Source organism: Manihot esculenta, chromosome 3, assembly GCF_001659605.2.
Source record: "Manihot esculenta cultivar AM560-2 chromosome 3, M.esculenta_v8, whole genome shotgun sequence".
Lineage (NCBI taxonomy): Eukaryota > Viridiplantae > Streptophyta > Magnoliopsida > Malpighiales > Euphorbiaceae > Manihot > Manihot esculenta.
The window spans coordinates 32,080,909-32,100,708 of NC_035163.2; the positions used below are offsets into that span (position 1 = coordinate 32,080,909).

Below are 19,800 nucleotides of genomic sequence, written 5' to 3' on the forward strand. Positions count from 1 at the left end.
AAAACAAGAAGAGAGAAGGAAAAAAAAAAACACAGGTAACCGCCCAAAGACAAAAGGCTTGATAGAGAGAGAAAATCAAAGGTCTGATTTTTTTTAGATAAAGTAGAAGAATAATTAATTGCATTATTAGGATAGCAGCCTAATTAAAGAGTAAAGAAATGAAGGTGATGGTAATAAGGAGAAAGAAACCTTCCTATCTCTATAGAATTCTTCTAGAGAAAAGAGAAGAGGAAAGATAGAAGTCAGAGAAGAGAAGAGAGACTGCTTTTTGGGTGTGTGTTCTATATCAATTTCAACTCTTTACTGAGGTTTTTCATTTTCTTTGCTTGATGTTGATGGGACTGCACTGAATCTCTATGTCCTTATCCGTTTCAGCTTCAAAACCATCATCAGGTAGTTATAGACAGAGAAAGTGGAAGTGGGTTTGTGTTTGATTTTCGATTCTGGAAATGGAGACTCCGCCAGCGGAGGAGCTTCTGAGGAAGATCCAGGAGCTGGAAGCAGGGCAAGAACACCTTAAGCAGGAGATGTCTAAGCTTAAGCTCACTAGTGATCCAAAATCGGAGCAGCACTTGCAGCGCCGACCGCATCAGTCTCACCAGCGCTCCCATTCCATATCGCCACAAAGGACGGGACCTAGGAGGAGGGGAGGGGGCAGTGGGGTGGGGTCTGGTTTCGAGGCTGTTGCACCTTGGAAGAAGGGTTCGACTTCGTTTAGGCATTCATCCCCGTTGCAGAGAGAAAGCCGGAGCACGGGTAGTACTAATGCCGCTAAAGAAGGAGCAAACTGCGGGCCATCGGCTGTCAAGTTTACTGATAAACAGTATTTGAATATATTGCAGTCTATGGGGCAAGCTGTTCATATTTTTGATCTTAGTTTCCGTATCATTTATTGGTGAGTTGTTGATTTATACTGCATAATTTACCTTTTCGTTTCTTGTTTTGCAGGTTTCCGTATCATTTGTTCGTGGGTTTTAGTTTTTTTGTGTGATTGGTTGGGGCGGGGAGAGGTGTTATTAGGGAATGTTTGGATGGGTAATTGTTAGTTAATGTTGAATGGAACTGTAGATTGCCGCTGGTTGGCTGCTATGGATTGAGATGATGAATTTTCTTTGTACAAGTGAGAAAGATAAAGCTTTGACTTAAAGTTTCACCGTAATTAGTGTTGAATGCGTGGTACTGGTTTTGGCTTTAATTATGCGTAGAGATTGGTTTTCAATATTATTTTTGTATGGAATTTGGTGTATTTAGTTTCTATCCGATTCTACAGGAACCGATCTGCCGAAACCCTTTATGGCTATTCTGCGGCAGAGGCTCTTGGCCAGGATGCCATTGAGCTACTTGTAGATCCTCGGGATTTTCCAGTGGCAAATGATATAGTGCATCGTGTCACCATGGGAGAGAGTTGGACAGGTCAGTTTCCAGTCAAGAACAGGATGGGAGAGAGGTTTACAGCTGTTGCAACTAATACTCCATTCTTTGATGATGACGGTACTTTGGTTGGAATTATCTGTGTATCGAGTGATTCAAGGCCATTTCAAGAAATGAGGATTCCAATGGTAGATTCAAAGAATTCACAAGCAGATTCAAGCTTTAGTCGGCCTAGAAGTATGGTCACAACAAAACTTGGTCTTGATTCTCAGCAGCCTCTGCAAGCAGCAATTGCATCTAAGATATCAAATTTGGTTAGTCTGTTTGGTTCTTATGTTAATGTGAATTTAAGTAAGTGATGTGCACAGCTTGATTATAATAATCACCAAAACAGGCATCCAAGGTGAGCAACAAAGTGAAGTCAAAAATGCGGACAGATAACAGCCTGGATCGTGAATATGGAAGCAGTGATAGTCATCAATCTGACCATGGCTTCTCAGATGCAGCTCTCTCTGACCATAAGGAGGATGCAAACTCTAGTGGAGCTAGCACACCCAGAGGAGATATGCATCCATCTCATTTTGGTATGTCTTCTCATGTTGAGGAAAAGTCCCCTATGAAACCCTCCAGAGATTCTGGTGATGAGGGTGAAGGAAAACCTGCAATTCACAAGATTATTACCTCAAAAGCTGAGGCTTGGATGGGCAAGAAAGGATTTTCATGGCCCTGGAAAGGAAATGAAAGGGAAGGCTCAGATGCAAAGACCCGTTTTATGTGGCCCTGGTTGCAAAATGATCAAGAGAGTGAAACAATTCATTTGAGGAGTCCCACTTCAGGTGCAAAACCTGAAAGCCTGGCAAATGAGGGTAATCGGTCTACCTATAATGAGGCCTCTGGTTCGTGGTCCTCGGTCAATGTTAACAGCACAAGCAGTGCCAGCAGCTGTGGAAGTACCAGCAGCAGTGCTATTAATAAGGTGGACATGGAGACTGACTGCTTAGATTATGAAATATTGTGGGAAGACTTGATAATTGGAGAACCGATTGGACAAGGTAATAATCTTTTGATTAGAACTGTGGTTTTGGAGCATAAATGTAGGTTGGAATTATTAACTTAAAAGTGTACTTAGCTGAAGCCATTTACCTGCATTTGATTCTTGCTGAAATTCAAGTTTTTCATCTGCACTGAAAATTTGTTTTATCTTAATGAAATTGGGGAATTACAAATAAACATCTAATGTTGATTTCACTTATTTTTGCGTAGGTTCCTCGTTTCTGAGTTCAGGTTGTGATATTTTGCTTGATTGATATCCATTCTGATTTTTCTTTTGCTGTTGTAACCTCTGTTTATGCAGGCTCTTGCGGGACTGTATATCATGCCCTGTGGTATGGATCAGTATGTTCTTTCCTCTTTCTCTTAACAACTTTATTCCCAAGATAATGCATAGACACTATTTATGTGGAGCCAGATTGAGTAATTTAAGATCCGATGCAGCCTTTTGGTTGCCATCTAATCAAATATATGGTTTTTCATCAGTAGATTATGTACACTTTGGACTTGATGAAACTTGAACTGTGACTTGTGAGAATATAACAAGTCGCTAATGTGAATTCTGAACAGCCTAATCAGTTCTCCGTGCATGCTCATATTTGTTTATGAATGTTATATTTGGACTCTGCCCAATTTTTCTTTTTACATGTTGCAGTGCTGGCTTGGATCTTAATCAACCTCTAGTTGTCTTTTTTATTAGATGGAACAGGGAAAGAGGAGCAAAAATATTACGTTTATGACAATTATCTGTGTTGGTTGAAGTGAATATCCATTTTATTTCAGGATGTTGCTGTCAAGGTATTCTCCAAGCAAGAATATTCAGAAGATGTTATACTTTCATTTAGACAAGAGGTACATATCATCCCCCCGCTGAATAAAAAAAAAAAAGAAAAAGAAAGAAAAAAAAAAAACCCCTGCTATTTCTTTTCTTAGTGTAGTTAAGCAATAACCCCCACATTATTGTTTTATTTCTAAAGGTGTCTCTTATGAAAAGACTTCGACATCCAAATATATTGCTTTTCATGGGTGCTGTCACTTCATGTCAGCGTCTCTGCATTGTTACAGAGTTCCTTCCACGGTAATTCCAAACTTTATTTCCCTAAACTGCAATAGCAAGCCATCTGTTTTATGTTTCTCTTTTCCCAGCTGTAAGAATTCTAATAATTACAATAACAATAAATTTGGTATACTGATATGCACATCTCTTCTGTTTTTCCTATTGCTGCAGTGGAAGTCTGTTTCGCTTACTCCAGAGAAACACAACCAAACTGGACTGGAGGCGACGTGTCCATATGGCATCAGATATAGTGAGTTTCAGGAACTTTATGGGAGAAATTATTTATTTATGTTGAGAAGACTACCGTGGGTTTGATCTTGTAGCACCATATATAGGCGTTTGCTGTTGTTGCCTCACTGCTTCCACTTTCGGCTAATTTTTCCAGCTTTTTGGCTGATGTACCGCAATGCCTAATTTTATTTATGCTGCAGGCACGGGGTATGAATTACCTTCATCATTGCAATCCACCCATCATTCATCGTGATTTGAAGTCTTCAAATCTTCTGGTTGATAAGAACTGGACTGTAAAGGTCTGTCATTAATTACAAGTTTTCCTTTTCTAGTTTTAGTTCTTTGCTTGGAAAGTTCTGTATTTTTATCTGAATGTTGTTTCACAGGTTGGTGATTTTGGTCTATCACGTCTAAAGCATGAAACTTACCTGACAACTAAGACTGGCAAGGGAACGGTATTTTTTTTTTTTTTCAGTTTCTTCAGTCTACTTGGTCTAAATAATTTCACATGTTGCTGCTTAAAATTTATTTCAAATACTCAGCCTATCAAATTCTTGTCCTGCAGCCTCAATGGATGGCGCCAGAAGTTCTACGTAATGAACCCTCTGATGAAAAGTATGTACTCTTTGGATTAAACAGTTAGAACTTTGAATCCTGATTAAAAGTGTATATCTAGGCCACCAACTTGAAGTTAATGTGCCTGTCTTACTGCCTGGGATCATTTAGGTCCGATGTATACAGCTTTGGAGTGATACTGTGGGAACTTGCAACTGAGAAGATTCCTTGGGATAATCTCAACTCAATGCAGGTGTGTAATTTTCATTTGAACAGTTTATGATGATTTTTTTACAAAAGTAAAAAATCAACCATTGCGATCAGACATAATCCTTCAGTAGTGTGCCATTGTGGCAAAAACTGGAGTGGATAGTACAAATGCATTATCCATTTGTCAATTTCTTTATAAAAAAAGGTGAAATAGCTTGTCAGATCACATTACTTATGATCAATAGTTTGTTTAACATTTACAGGTGATTGGAGCTGTAGGGTTCATGAATCAACGGTTAGAGATCCCCAAAGACGTGGATCCACAGTGGGCTTCTATAATTGAGAGTTGCTGGCACAGGTGCGTTCTCTCATCACGATGGTTGCTTGCTTTTGTTTGCATTTTCTAGAGTAACAAATCAACTGAAAGCATTGATAAAGACAACCCAGTTATAAAAAGTGCTTAATGGGTGTTCAGGATGCTTACTGGACATGCACTACACTAAATTAATTGTGGTGCATATGCACAATAAATTTGGTCTATGGCTGTGTTATTTTCATATTGTTTTGATGAGTATAATTCCTTTTATCTTTTTCTCTCTTTCTCTCTCTTTTTCCCTTATTTTTTCCTACCTGACATTGACATGTGAAGATTTTTTCTCAATCAACATAGATGTGTACCCATTAAAATATGAGTTATGGTCTAGATATAGCCAAATGGAGGTAGTTATATGGAAAATTAATCTAACCCATAGTAAGCCGTTGATCATTTGCACTGTTGAGAGATATTTGAGGTTGATTTTGTGAATTTCTTTTAGTTGTAATGGCTATAAGCAATGCACAGATTAGGTCAGTACAGGTACTGATTGAGACATAATTGTATTCAAAGGTGAAATTAATTGTTTTATCTTTGTCTCTTTCTTTTATGGTTCTCTGCTTCTTAAAAATATTTAAGTTGATAAAGCTTGCTAATTTTTTTAATTTGTAATTCTGCTGAAACCAGTGATCCTCAGTGTCGTCCAACATTCCAAGAACTGCTGGAAAAGCTTAGAGATATGCAAAGACAATACGCCATTCAATTTCAGGCAGCCCGTTCTGCAGCTGGAGATAACACACAAAGGGAATTGTAGTTCGCTTTTGCTTCTGGTTTTGTTTCGTCCACATGGCTGCAGAATGAAGCAACATTTTTGCTTTTACTGGCAATCACCAGTAAGAAAGTGGGCAACACAGATAGCCAGCACTGGCATAGAAAGCTCCACAGCAGGCAGACAAGGAAAGGAGAAAAGAAAAAGGAAGTAGTAGTTGGGATACAATACATGTGAGGTGCTAAGCATAAAGGTGATTGGTTGATTTTGATATTTGTTTATTTGATGACCACTAGAATGGATCTTCAAAATCCATCATAATCATCATCAGTTGTGGTGTGTGATTGGAGTTATGCTGGTTGGGTTAATATAATATTAATACTAAATCAGTAGTATTTTTGTGAAAGATGATGCTTAGGACCACTTTGAAAAGTTTGTACAGAACACAACTTCAATTCATAAAAGTAGAGAGATATATGTCTTGCTTAAAGCCAGAGTTGTTGGATGTTCCATTGTCGCCACTTGTTGGGTTTGATACTTTAAATTTTTGGCATATTCTATCTTAATTTCCATATGGGTATTATAAAATAGGGAAAAAAATTATTCTGATTTGATTACATTTAACAATTGATTTTTTTAAAAAATTAAATTTCAAATGATTTTGCACCAGACCATGCCATGCCGGGCTAGGCCAGGCCTATTAAACAACACCTACTGGCCATCCAATGATTTTAACTATAAAATCTTGATGATTTAATCAGTTGTATTACATCTATAAAATAAAGAGAGAAACAAAAGGATTGAAACAACCGGGTAATTGGCTGAAATTACTCCAGCGTCCGGCGTGATTGGCAGAAAGTCTGGGTCACTCCTAAGGGGCCAGCAAAGCCACGGTCAGAGGCATTCGCTAGGCTATTAGTGAGCATCGGTATAACTACCAAATAAGCTTGGCAGCTCCCTCTTAAACTCTACCTCCCGATTCAAGATGGAAAAATTTTTTTGGACGTGGTGGACCAGGTGAGTTAAGATCCTAAAATTTTAAGGATCAAAACTATAATTTTTTAACAGTAAAAATTTCGAAAAATAATATTAAAATAAATTAGTGTAAAATATTAGTTAGTTAAGGATCATGTCAAATATTTGAAATTTCTTTTAGATTATTTATTTAGAAAGTGTGTCATTTGAGACATATTGATATTTTCTCCTGCCACAAACTAAGTTGTTTTTAAGAAAGTCTTAGGGGAGTGATTAATTGGCTACAAACGGAGGTAAGAATTATTATAACGATAGTATCGATGATAATATGTAATTACTATTTTGCTCTCGAAATAAAATAAGTAGTCTGTTCATGAATTCTCATGTTTAGTTCTTATCTTTTGTGCCTACTGTCAGGCTTTTGATTGAATGTTACCTATTGATTTTGTTGTTCGCTTATATAACCTTGACTAATCAGGTATTCATACTCACAGAATATCGGGTGATTCTTAAAACTGATTTGGTTTGAAAGTTTTCAAGTCGAGTATCGCATGGTCCCAAATGAGTGTCAAAATGCGGGCCCGTGACGATTTAAGTTTGAAGATAAATCACTCACATGTATAACCTGATAGTAAGTGCATTTGAGTATATCGGAAAGATCTCAAATTCCACTCCCCAATCTCTAAATCCCCATTTAAAAAAAAAAAAAAAAGTTAAATCACAATGTTTGATTCATCACAATGGTATTCAAGCGAAGAAGGTGTTGAATAGCAGCAACAGCATCACCTTTGTGTTCCCTCAAAGTTCTCTCTGCCACCTTCTTGTCCAACTGTTTTGCACATCAATGAAAGGAAACTGTTAGTTGCCACACCATGAAATTAAAACATGTTCATAAGCATTGAAAACTAACCTCTAGTTCATTGGCTATTATGTCAACATCAGCGGCATTGATTTTAACAGCAGCCAATTATTTCTCTGTGTGAATGACAACATTTGCATGAAAAACAATGGGCAACATCGAAAATAGTTGAGATAAATCAGACCTTCCAAAACAGATACATCAATTAAAATTCAATGTTTCAAATTTGAGGGAGAGGGGAGCAATTGGTACCTCATTCTCATAACATTCCCATCGGCTTCTGCAGAAGCAGCAATGGATGCCATAGCCTACTCATATCAAACCATAATCCAGAAAGTCAAGAAAAAGCACACAACAAAAGAAATTCCAATCCCTGCACAATTCAGCTAGTTTTGGATGAAATGAATATGGAATTTATTAACCATAAAATTTATTTTCAACTTGTTAGCCAGTTAGTTTAGAATTCATTTGCAAAATCTAAAATTTTGATGGCAACCGAATAATTAAAATGTTAATCCAAATTCTTTTCTTCCTCAACACGCATTGCCTATTACACCTTAGAAATCTAAAGCTTAGAATCCGACACAGAAAAAGAAAACAGAAAATAAACCTCTTGAACGCGAGAGGAATCGAGCAGGCGATCTTCAACACTATCACTGAGTTCATCGAAGGCTTTGCTTTGTTGCTGCAAGTCCTTAGAATTAACAATTCTCTCTGTCGCACCTTCATATGCAGCCTCCATTATCTTTTTCAAACTACGGATTTGCTTCCAAATCCTGAACACTAGCTTGTGGATCTCCCCCTGCACATTCCGCTCCTTCTCTACCTTCCCCATAGATGAAGCGATGTTGCTGTGGCTGCATGCTGCCTCTCTTTTCTTGAACTGGTCGTGAACACGAAAAGCTAAAGTGGTTCTGAGTTGCTCACTGTGCTTGATTCGCCCGGTTCCCGCTCATGGACCAGTGTTACCCAAGCCCATAAAGGCATAGGCTGGATCCGCTGGGAGATGGAAAATAAATGCTTTTTTTTTCTTTTTAAAAAATTACTATTAAGTTTCTATATTTTTTAAAAATTTATTAATTTATTTTTTATTTTAAGATCATTTAATTAAAATATTAAATTGTTTAATCATTCTGTCAAATAAACTGCTAATCAACTTGTTTTAATATTAATGAGAAAAATTAAATGATATGTATATTTAAAATTATAGAGATCAACATGATTAAATTTATAGATATTAAACAATATAAATATATAAATTAATTAATAATTTTTTAATAGAATTAAAAAAAATTCAATTATGGAGAAGTTTCAGTGTAGTGTGAAATAAAACCAACTAATGAATTTAGTAAAAAATTAAAATATATGATAGTTATTTTTTTAAAGTCAAGTAGAAGGTACAATCTAGGTACCATTAGGGTTTAGGTTATGTAAACTAAAAGTGTAATTGAGATATCTCCAATTCTTATAGAATAGAGAACTCAGCTTTATCATATAATATGTTTAATTAACTTTGAGTATTTTTTAGAATTAAAAATATGTTTGTATTTATTGGATATATTTCATGTATAAAATTTCAAAATAGTGAACTAATTTTTCAAATTTTAATTATTTTTTAAGTTAGTTTCAAATTATTTTCATTCTCTAATGCAGTTGGATCTGAGTAGGCCTGTATAGTAAGAGTTCATTAACCATGGCAACAAATTAAGAAGAAAATGAAAGCTTGGGGGGACCCAAATGCACATGCAATGCACTTTGATAATTAATTGAAAGTTTGAAGATTTTGCTTAATTTTATTTCCTCATAATCACATCTTACAGGTGGATTTTGCCTCCTATGCTCTCGACATATGTTTTGAGAGAATTTATTACCATAAACATAATTGGAGTTTAAAATTGAGATGACTTTCTTACATTATGAATTGCCCAATCTATAAGGAGCTGGTCTCCACTTTCCACAGTGAATTCATTTGGCTGAAAGTGGCAAATAAAAAGCACAGCAATTGAGATGAACTAACATATATACCTTGTCAGAATTAATGCAGAAATTTGATTCCTTGATTAATGCAAGGGGAAGGTGAGAAGTATTTAGGTTAGCACTTAAAAAGTAGTTGGGAATAACTAATCACCGCCCAAAAAGAAAGAGTTGAATTTTGCGCCATTTCATTAAGCAAAGATCTCAAGTCCAAACTCTCGTAAACACAACATATATAGACTCAACTACATCTTTTAATGCATTGATTTTACTTGCTAACACTATAAATAACGACCCTTTGTTCTTGTTAATTCTATGAATTATAGCAACTCAAGCTTGAGTTGTATTCTTCAAGTTCTTTTCTTTTGCTCTCTATAATAACAAGAAACATGGGGAAGCGTTTTAATAAGCATGCAAGAGTTATAGTTGTGGTTTTTGCATTGGTGTTAGGGTTAGTTGAATGTCGAGCATTCCAAAAGGACCAATTTACTGGCAAAAATGCAGATAACTTAGGCCTTGATGGTGGTTTTGGTGGAGGGGTTGGAGGTGGATTCGGTGGTGGTGCTGGAGGAGGGATTGGTGGCGGAGTTGGAGGAGGTGGTGGTGCTGGAGGAGGAATTGGTGGTGGAGGCGGTGCTGGGGGAGGATTCGGTGGTGGTGGTGGAATTGGAGGAGGCAAAGGTGGGGGAGTAGGAGGTGGTGGTGGAGGCGGTGCTGGGGGAGGACTCGGTGGTGGTGGAGGAATTGGAGGTGGTGCAGGAGGAGGACTTGGTGGTGGAGGCGGAGTTGGAGGAGGTAATGGTGGAGGATTAGGAGGTGGTGCAGGAGGAGGACTTGGTGGTGGAGGTGGAGTTGGAGGAGGTAATGGTGGAGGAGTAGGAGGTGGTGCTGGAGGAGGACTTGGAGGTGGTGCTGGAGGCGGAGTCGGTGGTGGTGGCGGAGTTGGAGGAGGTAAAGGTGGGGGAGTAGGAGGTGGTTCTGGAGGAGGACTTGGTGGTGGAGGCGGTGCTGGGGGAGGACTCGGTGGTGGTGGTGGAATTGGAGGAGGCAAAGGTGGGGGAGTAGGAGGTGGTGCTGGGGGAGGACTCGGTGGTGGTGGAGGAATTGGAGGTGGTGCGGGAGGAGGACTTGGTGGTGGTAAAAGTGGAGGAATTGGAGGAGGAGGAGGTTTTGGCAGTGGTGGTGGTGGAGGAATTGGTGGGCGACATTAATTCCTCAAATAATTTGCTAGCTTCCTACAATGCTTGCATGGGGTGGCAAAAAAAAAGAAAGTAAGCCAATATTATGATGCGAAGAGTACATCCATCGACCATGATAAATAAAAAGCATTTCAATTTTACAATTCCATGCAAAAATACTATCTTAGTAATATAACAAAATTAATAATTGATTAACTATATGTGTAAAATTAAATCTAAATGTAAATAATTAATTTAGTGATGATGAAATCTATTGCCATATAAAATTGATAGCTAAGAATATATAAACAAAAACTAGCAAGGAGCACTTATTTCATATAAATTGAACTCTGCTTGGCGGATTCCTTTCTCATCAGCATTTTTTGAGTAGAAGAAATAGTTGTAAATCTATACATAAATCTGCAGTAGAGAAATTAATAAAAAATAAAACAAAATTAATTTGGTGTATGCTACAATTTAACAACTTCACATCCAGGCTGGCAGCCATTCCTTGCCATCAATGAAATCAATGGACATGAAGCGTTCAGCTTCTTCATCTGTGAGTTGTTTCGCCCAATCGGCACGATTAAACGTAAAAGCTCCTGGTCCATGGCATTTGTACTCCGCTTGGAAAATATTTCTGTTTCAATTCAAAAGCATTTTCTTTTAGTCAGATTTCGAATTGGCTAAATATTTAAACATAATTATAAATTGTTATAATGTTTTCTTCTTACTTAGTGCCTCCAAGGTAGCTCCAACTAGTCCAGCCTTGTGGTGCAATTGCATTAGAAAGGTAAGTTTTTGCGAAAATAGTTCTAGAATAGGCACCTTTAGCCCTTCCTAAATAAACATGACCAACACCATAAACCCTCCCTTCAACAAAAACAAATCCACTATCGTTGTCTGATTCCCTATTATGGGCTGTGATGGATCCAAGAATCTTCACTCTCATGTCTATAATTACAAAAATCTCACATTGCTGCAAATACATAACCAACACAATTATTAAATTTGAATCTAAAGAAGATGATATGGGGAAAAAAGCAGCAACTCACATGAAAAATAGTCCTTGCACGGCCAAAGATGAAGTCGATTGAGCCTTGTATATAGCAATGGTGATAGTAATGCCTGCCTTTATAATCAAATAAAGTATTGTGTGTGCTGTAGAATGCACAATGGTAGAATGAAATCATGTCTGCTCCTACAAATGCTGCCACCGATTGGTTTTGAGAGGTAAACGCTTCCCCTGTGGGAGCCTCATTCTGCATTGTCAAAACAAGATTCAAATATATAAATTACATATAAAACATTCTGAGTCCTACCCGAAGCCAATTAAATAATAATAATAATAAAAAAAAGCGAGTAATATGTACCTTGAAACTGATACCAAAAACAACAAGGTGAGGGGATTCTGAAGTAAATGTGGCAGATTCCTTGTTATCAGTTGAGCTCATTGACCAGATGATGGCCGTCCTTCCTTTTCCATTTCCTCTCATGAATATATGAGGTTTATTACATGGAATGTGTACCTTTTCTCTGGATTTTTTTTTTTTTGAAAAACAAAAAACTCTTATTTTTCATTGTTACTCAATTTTTATGAATTAAAAAGAAAAGCAAGAAAGAGTATATAAAAACCTGTAGACTCCTTTTCTTATATGGATGATGACCCATTTGGAATTATTCTCAGGAACGGCATCTATGGCCTCTTGGATAGAGCGATAATCTCCTTCGCCATTGATATCAACTAAGATGGTGTTATTTGTGGCAATTTTTTCCGTCAACAAAGGAGCGTCTATGACGGCCGGCTTCACGAAATCAGCCTGGACATTGCGTGAAAAGCTCAAGGCTGTGGCTAAAATGGTTGCCAAGGCAACGTTAATTACCTTAAGGAACATGGAAGAAGAAAGAGATGACAAAGGCATTTTCAAAGAGATTGCAGGCTTTTGATGAATTGTGCTTTGAGGGTCATCAAGAAAATATTTTTAAAAAGATTAAGTAAAATTGATGTTTAAATGGAGATTATTTTTGTGTGTGTGTGTGTGAGATTGTGGTTTGCTTTGGAAGGAAGAATTGGGTGTACTAGGAAACACCTCTATTTTTTTAGAAGGCTTTCAACGGTAACTTGTGTGGTTCTTGTCATTTTTTTTAGCTGTCTTTTTCTTTCTTTTTCAATGGATTTAGGAATGGTAATAAATAAGCTATCCCCAAAATCTTTTTATTTAAAGTTAATGATTAATTTTAGAATGTGAACGTATCTTAAATTTACTTGAAATTTATTTTTGAGCAGTTTGTGGTTATCTCAAACTTTATTTTTATTACCTAAGAATTATCTAAACTAATTTAGTTTTATATTTTCTAATCAATAATTTATTAAAATATTTTTATTTTAAAATTTCTATAATTCTATAAAATATTTAATCTCTATTTCAAAAATATAATATTTAAAAATTTTAAATTGTATTATAAGATTTTTTTTTTTATAATTATTGATAATAGTAAAATACATAAGCATGAATAAGGGGCAAATTGATAAAATTTATAACTATTTTCATTTGTTATATTTCCTTCTTTGTATTTAATTTAATTCTATCTTCATATTTCTTTCCTTATTCATATTTCATATTTATATTTCATTCTTATATATATATAATATCATATTTTTATTATAATCAAATTTCATTTATATTCAATTAATATTATTTGTAAAAAGAGATTTAATCAATTATAATTTAATATGAATGAAACAATTTATTTTATTACTATTTAAAATTGTATTCATTCTATTTAATTTGGATTGAGCTAATAATTATAATTCTATTTCAATTTATATGCCTATAAAAATAGTTTTAAAGTTTTATATGTTTAATTTTTATTATTATCATTAAGCAATTTATAGTATTAAAAAAAGTTCCATAAACAATTTATCATGGAAGGTAAAAATTTTAATTTACGTTTTAATTATTCTTACCTATATATTATGTAAATTACATAATAATTTACATTTTTTTTTATCCATGATTCAGTTGTCTTCTACGTGACTCAATTTTTTTTTTTCGTTTTATCTTTGTAAAACTTTCGTTGCTAATTTTATTTATCTTTTTTTATTTTCCTGAGTCTTAAATATAAAATAAAGAAAAATTTAATGGCATTAAGTATAAAAAAAATAAAAAAATTATTATTTAGAAAAATTTATTAATCTTTTTAATTTAAAAAAATATAATAAAAAATTAAAAATTCAGACCGCTTTGATGTGAAAAAACTGTTACTAGATATTTTTATAAATTGAAAAATTAATTAATAAATTTTTTTATAAAAAATTTAATTTTTACTTAACAATACTAATTATTTTAATAGCCATAAAATCTAAATGGTAAATCTTCTACAATAAAATGCAATAAACTATTTGATGGATTATAATTATGTAAATTCTGGTTAGTTCACAATCCTCTAGGGGTGAGCATTCGGTCGGTTCGGTTTAAAATCGAACCGAACCGAATAAACCGAAAACTGAAATTTTAGTATTTATGAAAACCGAACCGAACCGATTTTGGTCAGAAATCAAATCGAACCGAACCGGTCTGATTCGATTCGATTCGGTTTGATCGGTTTCGATTTTTAATAATTTTTTTATTTTTTACACTTTATTTTTAATATTTTAAAATTTAATTAAAATATTTTAATTTTAATATGATTTAATTTCTCTATATTATTGAAAAAATATATTATTATCACTAATCAGTTCGGTTCGGTTTTTTTAATTTTTTTCTGATTAAAACTGAATCAAACCAAAATAACCGAAATTTCTGAAATTAAAAACCGAACCGAAATATATAAAAAACTGAATTAAATTTTCAAATCGATTCGATTCAATCGATTTTTTCAGTTTGAACCGAATACTGCTCACCCCCTACAAGTCTCTACTTATTTGAGATCATTCCCTCAAATACAAATGCTTATTCCTCCATCTAATGTCCTGGATTGCAACGAGGGACTGCATTAAATTACAAACACGGGGTCCTGAATTTTCAACCGCATAGTTAGCGGTTGCAAAAATTAATATTCTATGTGTGCTTTGTTGGCAAAGCATGTGAATAGTACTCTGCCTTGGGACTCCAATGGTGCGGTCATCTTCTGCAGAGTTATTCAATGCCATGCAAGTAAATTAATAAATAAATCACCACTCTCATTCATTTTCTTCTTCTCGTCACCTTTTCTTCATGTTTCGTGGTCAAATAGATCTGTTCAAATTCACAACTCTTAGCTTCTTATGGCAATTCTTTTCAGGCCAAGTTGCATGAAATCATTCATTAGAGCTCTAATGGCCGAGTAACTATCCTAGTCTAAACAGGAGTTAACCATCTTTTTTGTTAACAATACTAATTAAAATTGATAAATTACTTTGAAAGTGAGATCCTCTATTTCAACTAAATCAACATCTTTAAATATTTTTTTTATATAAAATTAAGTATTTTTAATTTTGAAATTAAATTATATTTACATTAAATCAGTCTGTATTCGACCTGCATTCGTAAATATGAAATTCTAACCTCTAAGAAATTTAATGCCATGCATTGGGAAAATAAAATAAAAATCCATTAGAATTAGTAATGAACACCATACGCATACACTAATTTTGGAGATGAACCGCACTTAGATACAAAATTGGTGAAAGGAAGGGGATGTATGGAACCAGAGACAGACCCATTCATGGTCATGCCCCTTCTGAAAATTTTGAAATTTTTTAAGATGTAGATAATTTTTCTTAAAATATAAAAAATTATCATTAAATCCTTACATATTTAAAAAACTTATCAGCTAATCCTTATTTTAAAATTATTTAATTAAATCATTGTTATATTTTATAATTTTAAATTCTTTAATTCATTTATTAAAAAAAATTTTACTATTTAATCTCTCATCTTCTATATTATTTTTCAATTTAAAAAATTTATTTCTCATTTTCAAGATTTTAAATTCAAGTCTCCACTTAAATTTTTTCTTAGATTATTTCCTTGTTATTTAATTTATTTTTATATACCATTTTTATTATTTGGTTATAATTTTTTATTTATTTCACTTAATTACTAATCTATTTATACAAAAATAATTTTTAATGGATTAGAATATTTAAAAAAAAATAAATTTCAATAGTAAATCTTGTATTAAAATATTATATTATTTTAATATTTTTTTTATAAATTTACAGATTACAAAAATGACGGAAATAATTTTTTTTACAGTAAATATTATTAAAAGTCAATTCTATAGTAATAAATCATAAATAATTAATTGATAACTTATATTTGTAAAATGCCAATAACAATATCATTAAAAATATATTTTAATGAATGAAAAAGAGATGAGAATAACAATGATTTAATTAAATAATTTATTATTTTTTATAAAAATTTATTTTTTGAATATAAATTTTTCACATATATTAAAAAAATAATTTATTTTATTAATTTTTTAATTATACTATCTTTAAAATATTAAATTTTATTAAATATTAAAAAATATTTTGAATATTTATTTAAAAAATAATAATTAATGACAGATTAATTTGAAAAGTATTATAATAGTTAATTATATATTACTATAACAAAAGAAAATGAATAATAATTTTGAAATAATAATAAAAAAATCGATAAAATAATAAAACAGAAAATACTTATTTAAATTGGTCCTGAACTGAATTTCTGCATCAGTGGATACTTTGCTCCATCTTGTTCTTTGGCTCATACTCTATATAGAATATCCTATTAATAGCACCTTTGACAAGTTAGTTTCTATATTAATTGAGCTCATTGATGGTTGTATCTTATTGGGTTCAAATTTTCATTACAAGCATTTCTCGAAATGGTAATTGGCTCCGATTGTGGCTTGCTCTGCTCAAACTAGTTTAACCGTGTCCGTTTCACAGTCCACAAAAGATTAGGTTCGTAGCTGTCCCTCTTAACAATGTCATCTCCAAGTTCTCCCTTCTGAGTGCAAGTAGCCTTTCAATTGCAGCGTTGGTTCAAACTAGTCCACTTGATACACCAAGAAATCTATATATGTGAATATCCAAGTTTAGTCTGACAAGACATTTAAAGCACTGTAAGATCCTAGCACGTTCTTGATAGTTTTCTTGCTTAGCTCCTTTGTGGCCTTGGATATTAAAGAAGGGACCTCAGAGATTGGGCGGCACAAACATCTTAGTTTCTTTCTGAAGAAAATTTTCCTTGTTCTTTGCAAATGGGTTTCCTATTGATCCGTAAAAGAGTCATCAGGATTGCATCTCAAGTACTGATCATCTTGCTTTTATCAGAGATCTGTATCGCAATCAATTTTAGTGCAAATTTTGTTTTTGGAGATTCCTTGGTTGATGTTGGAAATAACAACTATATAATATCACTTTCAAAGGCCAATTATTTCCCAAATGGGATTGATTTTGGAAGGCCAACAGGTCGATACACCAATGGAAGGACCATTGTTGATATTATAGGCAAGTTAACTTTGTGTTTCGTTTCTTCTTGTTAGTACTTTTATGTAACTTGAGTAAATTTTGCCTTGTTGCTCTGGAATCTTTTTGTCTTAACAGGTCAGGAAGTGGGCTTTGAAGATCTCACTCCTCCTTACTTGGCTCCCACAACAGCAGGACCTGTTGTTCTAAAGGGTGTCAATTATGCTTCGGGTGGAGGTGGAATTCTCAATCTCACGGGAAAGATTTTTGTAAGTTTGAAACCCTTCTAGAATGTTAATAAATCCTTCCATTGCTAAGCTTCCCAGGTTCCAAATCAGCAAAGAAGCTATAGTTGCAAATTTGCAGGGCACTGTAACCGGTTCTTGAGCATTTGGCTCCAGTGGGGTCATTGGTTGGTTGTTGGGATTTTAAATGTGCGCGCATGTGTCTCTTTTGCCATTGACCATAGCTAACTTTTGTCCATAGGGTGGACGAATAAATCTGGATGCACAGATTGATAACTTCGAAAACAACAGGCAAGACATAATCTCAAGCATTGGTGCTCCTGCAGCTCTTAATCTGATTCAGAGGGCTCTCTTTTCTGTTACCATTGGCTCCAACGATTTCATTAACAACTACTTCACACCTGTGGGCTTAGTCCCCAAGCGAGAGCTAATTCCTCCACAAGTCTTTGTGAACACCATGATCGCAAGATTCAGACTACAACTTACGGTATAAAATTTGCTCGCAACTCTTTCTTAATCCTCTGCACTTAGTCCGTGTGAAATGCTAAAATGCTACTTTCTGACTTCTGTACTACTTGCAGAGACTCTACAATTTGGGTGCTAGAAAAATCGTAGTAGCAAATGTGGGTCCTATTGGATGCATACCATTTGAAAGAGACACAAATCCTTCTGCAGGAAATGATTGTGTTGGTTTTCAGAATCAGTTAGTTCAGCTATACAACAAAGAGTTGAGAAGACTAATCGAAGAGCGTAGAACAAGTCTGGTGGGATCCAATTTCATCTATGCAGATGTTTATCGAATAGTAGAAGACATTCTGCAAAATTACAAATCATATGGTCAGAGAGAGACAAATGAAAGTTTTCGGGTGAATTACAATTTCATCCTTGGGTTTTTCCATTACTAATAAGCTGGTCCTTACATTCTCATAAACTTGTTAAATGGCCTCTAAATTTTCATTATGTCAAACATTTCATCCCTAGAATCAAAATTAATGGACGTTTTAGAGAGTTTTTTGAAAATATAGGGACCAGATTATTGATAATGGCAAAGTTCCGTGATGAAATTTTAATTCACCCTGTGTTTCCTTATTCTACTTGTGATATTTTTGCAAGTTGTGGTGAATCATTCCTGATAAGATGAGGATTTTCATGTGTTGCAGGGTTTGAGAGTGGAAATGCATCCTGCTGCTATGTGGCTGGGAGATTCGGTGGCCTAGTACCCTGCGGTCCAACATCTAAAGTTTGTGTAGACAGATCCAAGTATGTTTTCTGGGATCCATATCATCCTTCTGATGCTGCTAATGTCATCATCGCAAATCGCCTAACCGACGGTGACTTGAATGATATTTCACCGATGAACATTCGTCAACTCTCTCAACTTTGATTTAGTGGAAGTATTTAATTCAGTTGATTCCTCTTATTTCAATTTTTGAAATGAAATTTTTTTTTTTAATTTAAAAAATTTTATATCAAGTTAAATTTGAATCCGATCTAATTTTCCACAAGTTAGTTTAAGAGGCAGAGTGTTTGGAACCCATACAAGAAGGTAAATTACCTCTTTTCTCAATTGATATGAAATTAAACATTTTTTATTGCGAAATAAATTAGGCCAAACAAATACTATACGTTGTAAGTGTTTCTCTTGGAGAGCTAAAATTGCCATTTCTTATTTTCCATCACATATGAACTGTAATTCCAAATTTCCAATCCTGCAAATTTAGATTTTAGCTGAATTTAAATATGTCGATTTTAAATAAAAGTTTAAGTTTGAGTGTTGACGCCTCTTATAAGATCAAATATATATGTATATATTTAAAAGCTTTAGACAAAATTACCCATTATTTGTACTTTTATATATAGATTATAAATTAATAATTCATGATTCAAAGGGACGTGTAATCCAATTTGCATGAGAACTTAATAAGCTGGGGAAGGCCATGCAATTGTTGGCCCTCCTTAAACCCGTACCTCTTCTCATATAATGAAAGAGGCTTCCACACTGCAGGCTCTAAGGCAAGTTGGCCCAAAATGTGGGTATCAAAAAAACCAGCTTGTGAACTTTAAGTGTTGGGTACATTTGTAACGCCCACCAAACTCTCGAACTTAGATTTAATTGTTATAGACGATATTATTTACAAAGAACAGCTACAAACTCTAAGAGATTAATTTTTTGTACTGTGATGTATGATGAAGGAATATTCTGAAACTAAAGTTGGACCAGGTATTATTACCAATTTAAGAGTCTAAATGATTTTTCTTGAACGCTTTTTTTAGTCTTGAACTTCAACGTTTAATAGGCATTAACTTGATGATTAAGGTGTGGGAATCTTCAAGTTGACTGATTTACAGCCACCAATCAGATCATTAAAAAAAAATTGAGACTAAAAAGAAGCCTATAGACTAGGTTAGTTCCATTATACAGCATAAAGATTTTCGTATTCCTGCTATTTTACATACGTATATTGTAAAAAATGGCAACTTAATAATAAATAGATAAATATGTAAAAATAGATTTATTTTTTTATATAAATTATGGACTTAAAATAATCCATGTGGAATTGAATTTCT

General features: G+C 34.0%; 5 protein-coding genes across 10 annotated transcripts; 3 read left to right on the forward strand and 2 right to left on the reverse strand.

Annotated features, from left to right (window-relative positions):
* Window positions 1-6,046, forward strand: LOC110611210 (serine/threonine-protein kinase EDR1). 4 transcript variants are annotated; one of them, XM_021751387.2, is made up of 14 exons: window positions 1-272; window positions 376-895; window positions 1,271-1,685; window positions 1,766-2,423; window positions 2,726-2,766; window positions 3,205-3,273; window positions 3,399-3,499; window positions 3,650-3,728; window positions 3,910-4,008; window positions 4,096-4,164; window positions 4,275-4,324; window positions 4,436-4,517; window positions 4,738-4,832; window positions 5,475-6,046. In XM_021751387.2, the coding sequence occupies exons 2-14, from the start codon at window positions 450-452 to the stop codon at window positions 5,599-5,601; spliced, it is 2,331 nt and encodes a 776-aa protein (XP_021607079.1). In that variant the 5' UTR covers window positions 1-272; window positions 376-449; the 3' UTR covers window positions 5,602-6,046. The 4 variants fall into 4 exon arrangements, with proteins under 4 accessions (XP_021607079.1, XP_021607078.1, XP_043811154.1 ...); XM_021751386.2 differs by having other exon boundaries at window positions 1-895; XM_043955219.1 differs by lacking the exon at window positions 1-272 and having other exon boundaries at window positions 754-1,120.
* Window positions 6,047-7,129: 1,083 nt separating this feature from the next.
* Window positions 7,130-8,298, reverse strand: LOC110612410. Its single transcript, XM_021753192.2, has 4 exons — window positions 8,001-8,298; window positions 7,643-7,698; window positions 7,442-7,506; window positions 7,130-7,360 (listed from the first exon to the last, which is right to left on the reverse strand). Exons 1-3 carry the CDS (start codon window positions 8,223-8,225, stop codon window positions 7,485-7,487), a joined length of 303 nt encoding a protein of 100 aa, XP_021608884.1. The 5' UTR covers window positions 8,226-8,298; the 3' UTR covers window positions 7,130-7,360; window positions 7,442-7,484.
* A 1,455-nt stretch (window positions 8,299-9,753) lies between these two features.
* LOC110610942 (glycine-rich cell wall structural protein) lies at window positions 9,754-10,706 on the forward strand. Its single transcript, XM_043955126.1, has one exon. It carries the CDS (start codon window positions 9,754-9,756, stop codon window positions 10,573-10,575), a length of 822 nt encoding a protein of 273 aa, XP_043811061.1. The 3' UTR covers window positions 10,576-10,706.
* Window positions 10,707-10,909: 203 nt separating this feature from the next.
* LOC110610941 (probable pectinesterase 67) lies at window positions 10,910-12,695 on the reverse strand. The gene is made up of 5 exons (XM_021751024.2): window positions 12,178-12,695; window positions 11,916-12,078; window positions 11,598-11,804; window positions 11,277-11,521; window positions 10,910-11,182 (listed from the first exon to the last, which is right to left on the reverse strand). The coding sequence occupies exons 1-5, from the start codon at window positions 12,462-12,464 to the stop codon at window positions 11,029-11,031; spliced, it is 1,056 nt and encodes a 351-aa protein (XP_021606716.1). The 5' UTR covers window positions 12,465-12,695; the 3' UTR covers window positions 10,910-11,028.
* A 3,647-nt stretch (window positions 12,696-16,342) lies between these two features.
* LOC110612371 (GDSL esterase/lipase At4g16230) lies at window positions 16,343-18,762 on the forward strand. Of its 3 annotated transcripts, none has more exons than XM_043954761.1 (5): window positions 16,343-17,029; window positions 17,126-17,256; window positions 17,474-17,719; window positions 17,814-18,098; window positions 18,393-18,597. In XM_043954761.1, the coding sequence occupies exons 1-5, from the start codon at window positions 16,780-16,782 to the stop codon at window positions 18,447-18,449; spliced, it is 969 nt and encodes a 322-aa protein (XP_043810696.1). In that variant the 5' UTR covers window positions 16,343-16,779; the 3' UTR covers window positions 18,450-18,597. The 3 variants fall into 3 exon arrangements, with proteins under 3 accessions (XP_043810696.1, XP_043810697.1, XP_021608836.1); XM_043954762.1 differs by having other exon boundaries at window positions 16,345-17,029; window positions 17,814-17,996; XM_021753144.2 differs by having other exon boundaries at window positions 16,347-17,029; window positions 17,814-18,069; window positions 18,393-18,762.
* The last annotated feature ends 1,038 nt before the right edge of the window (window positions 18,763-19,800 follow it).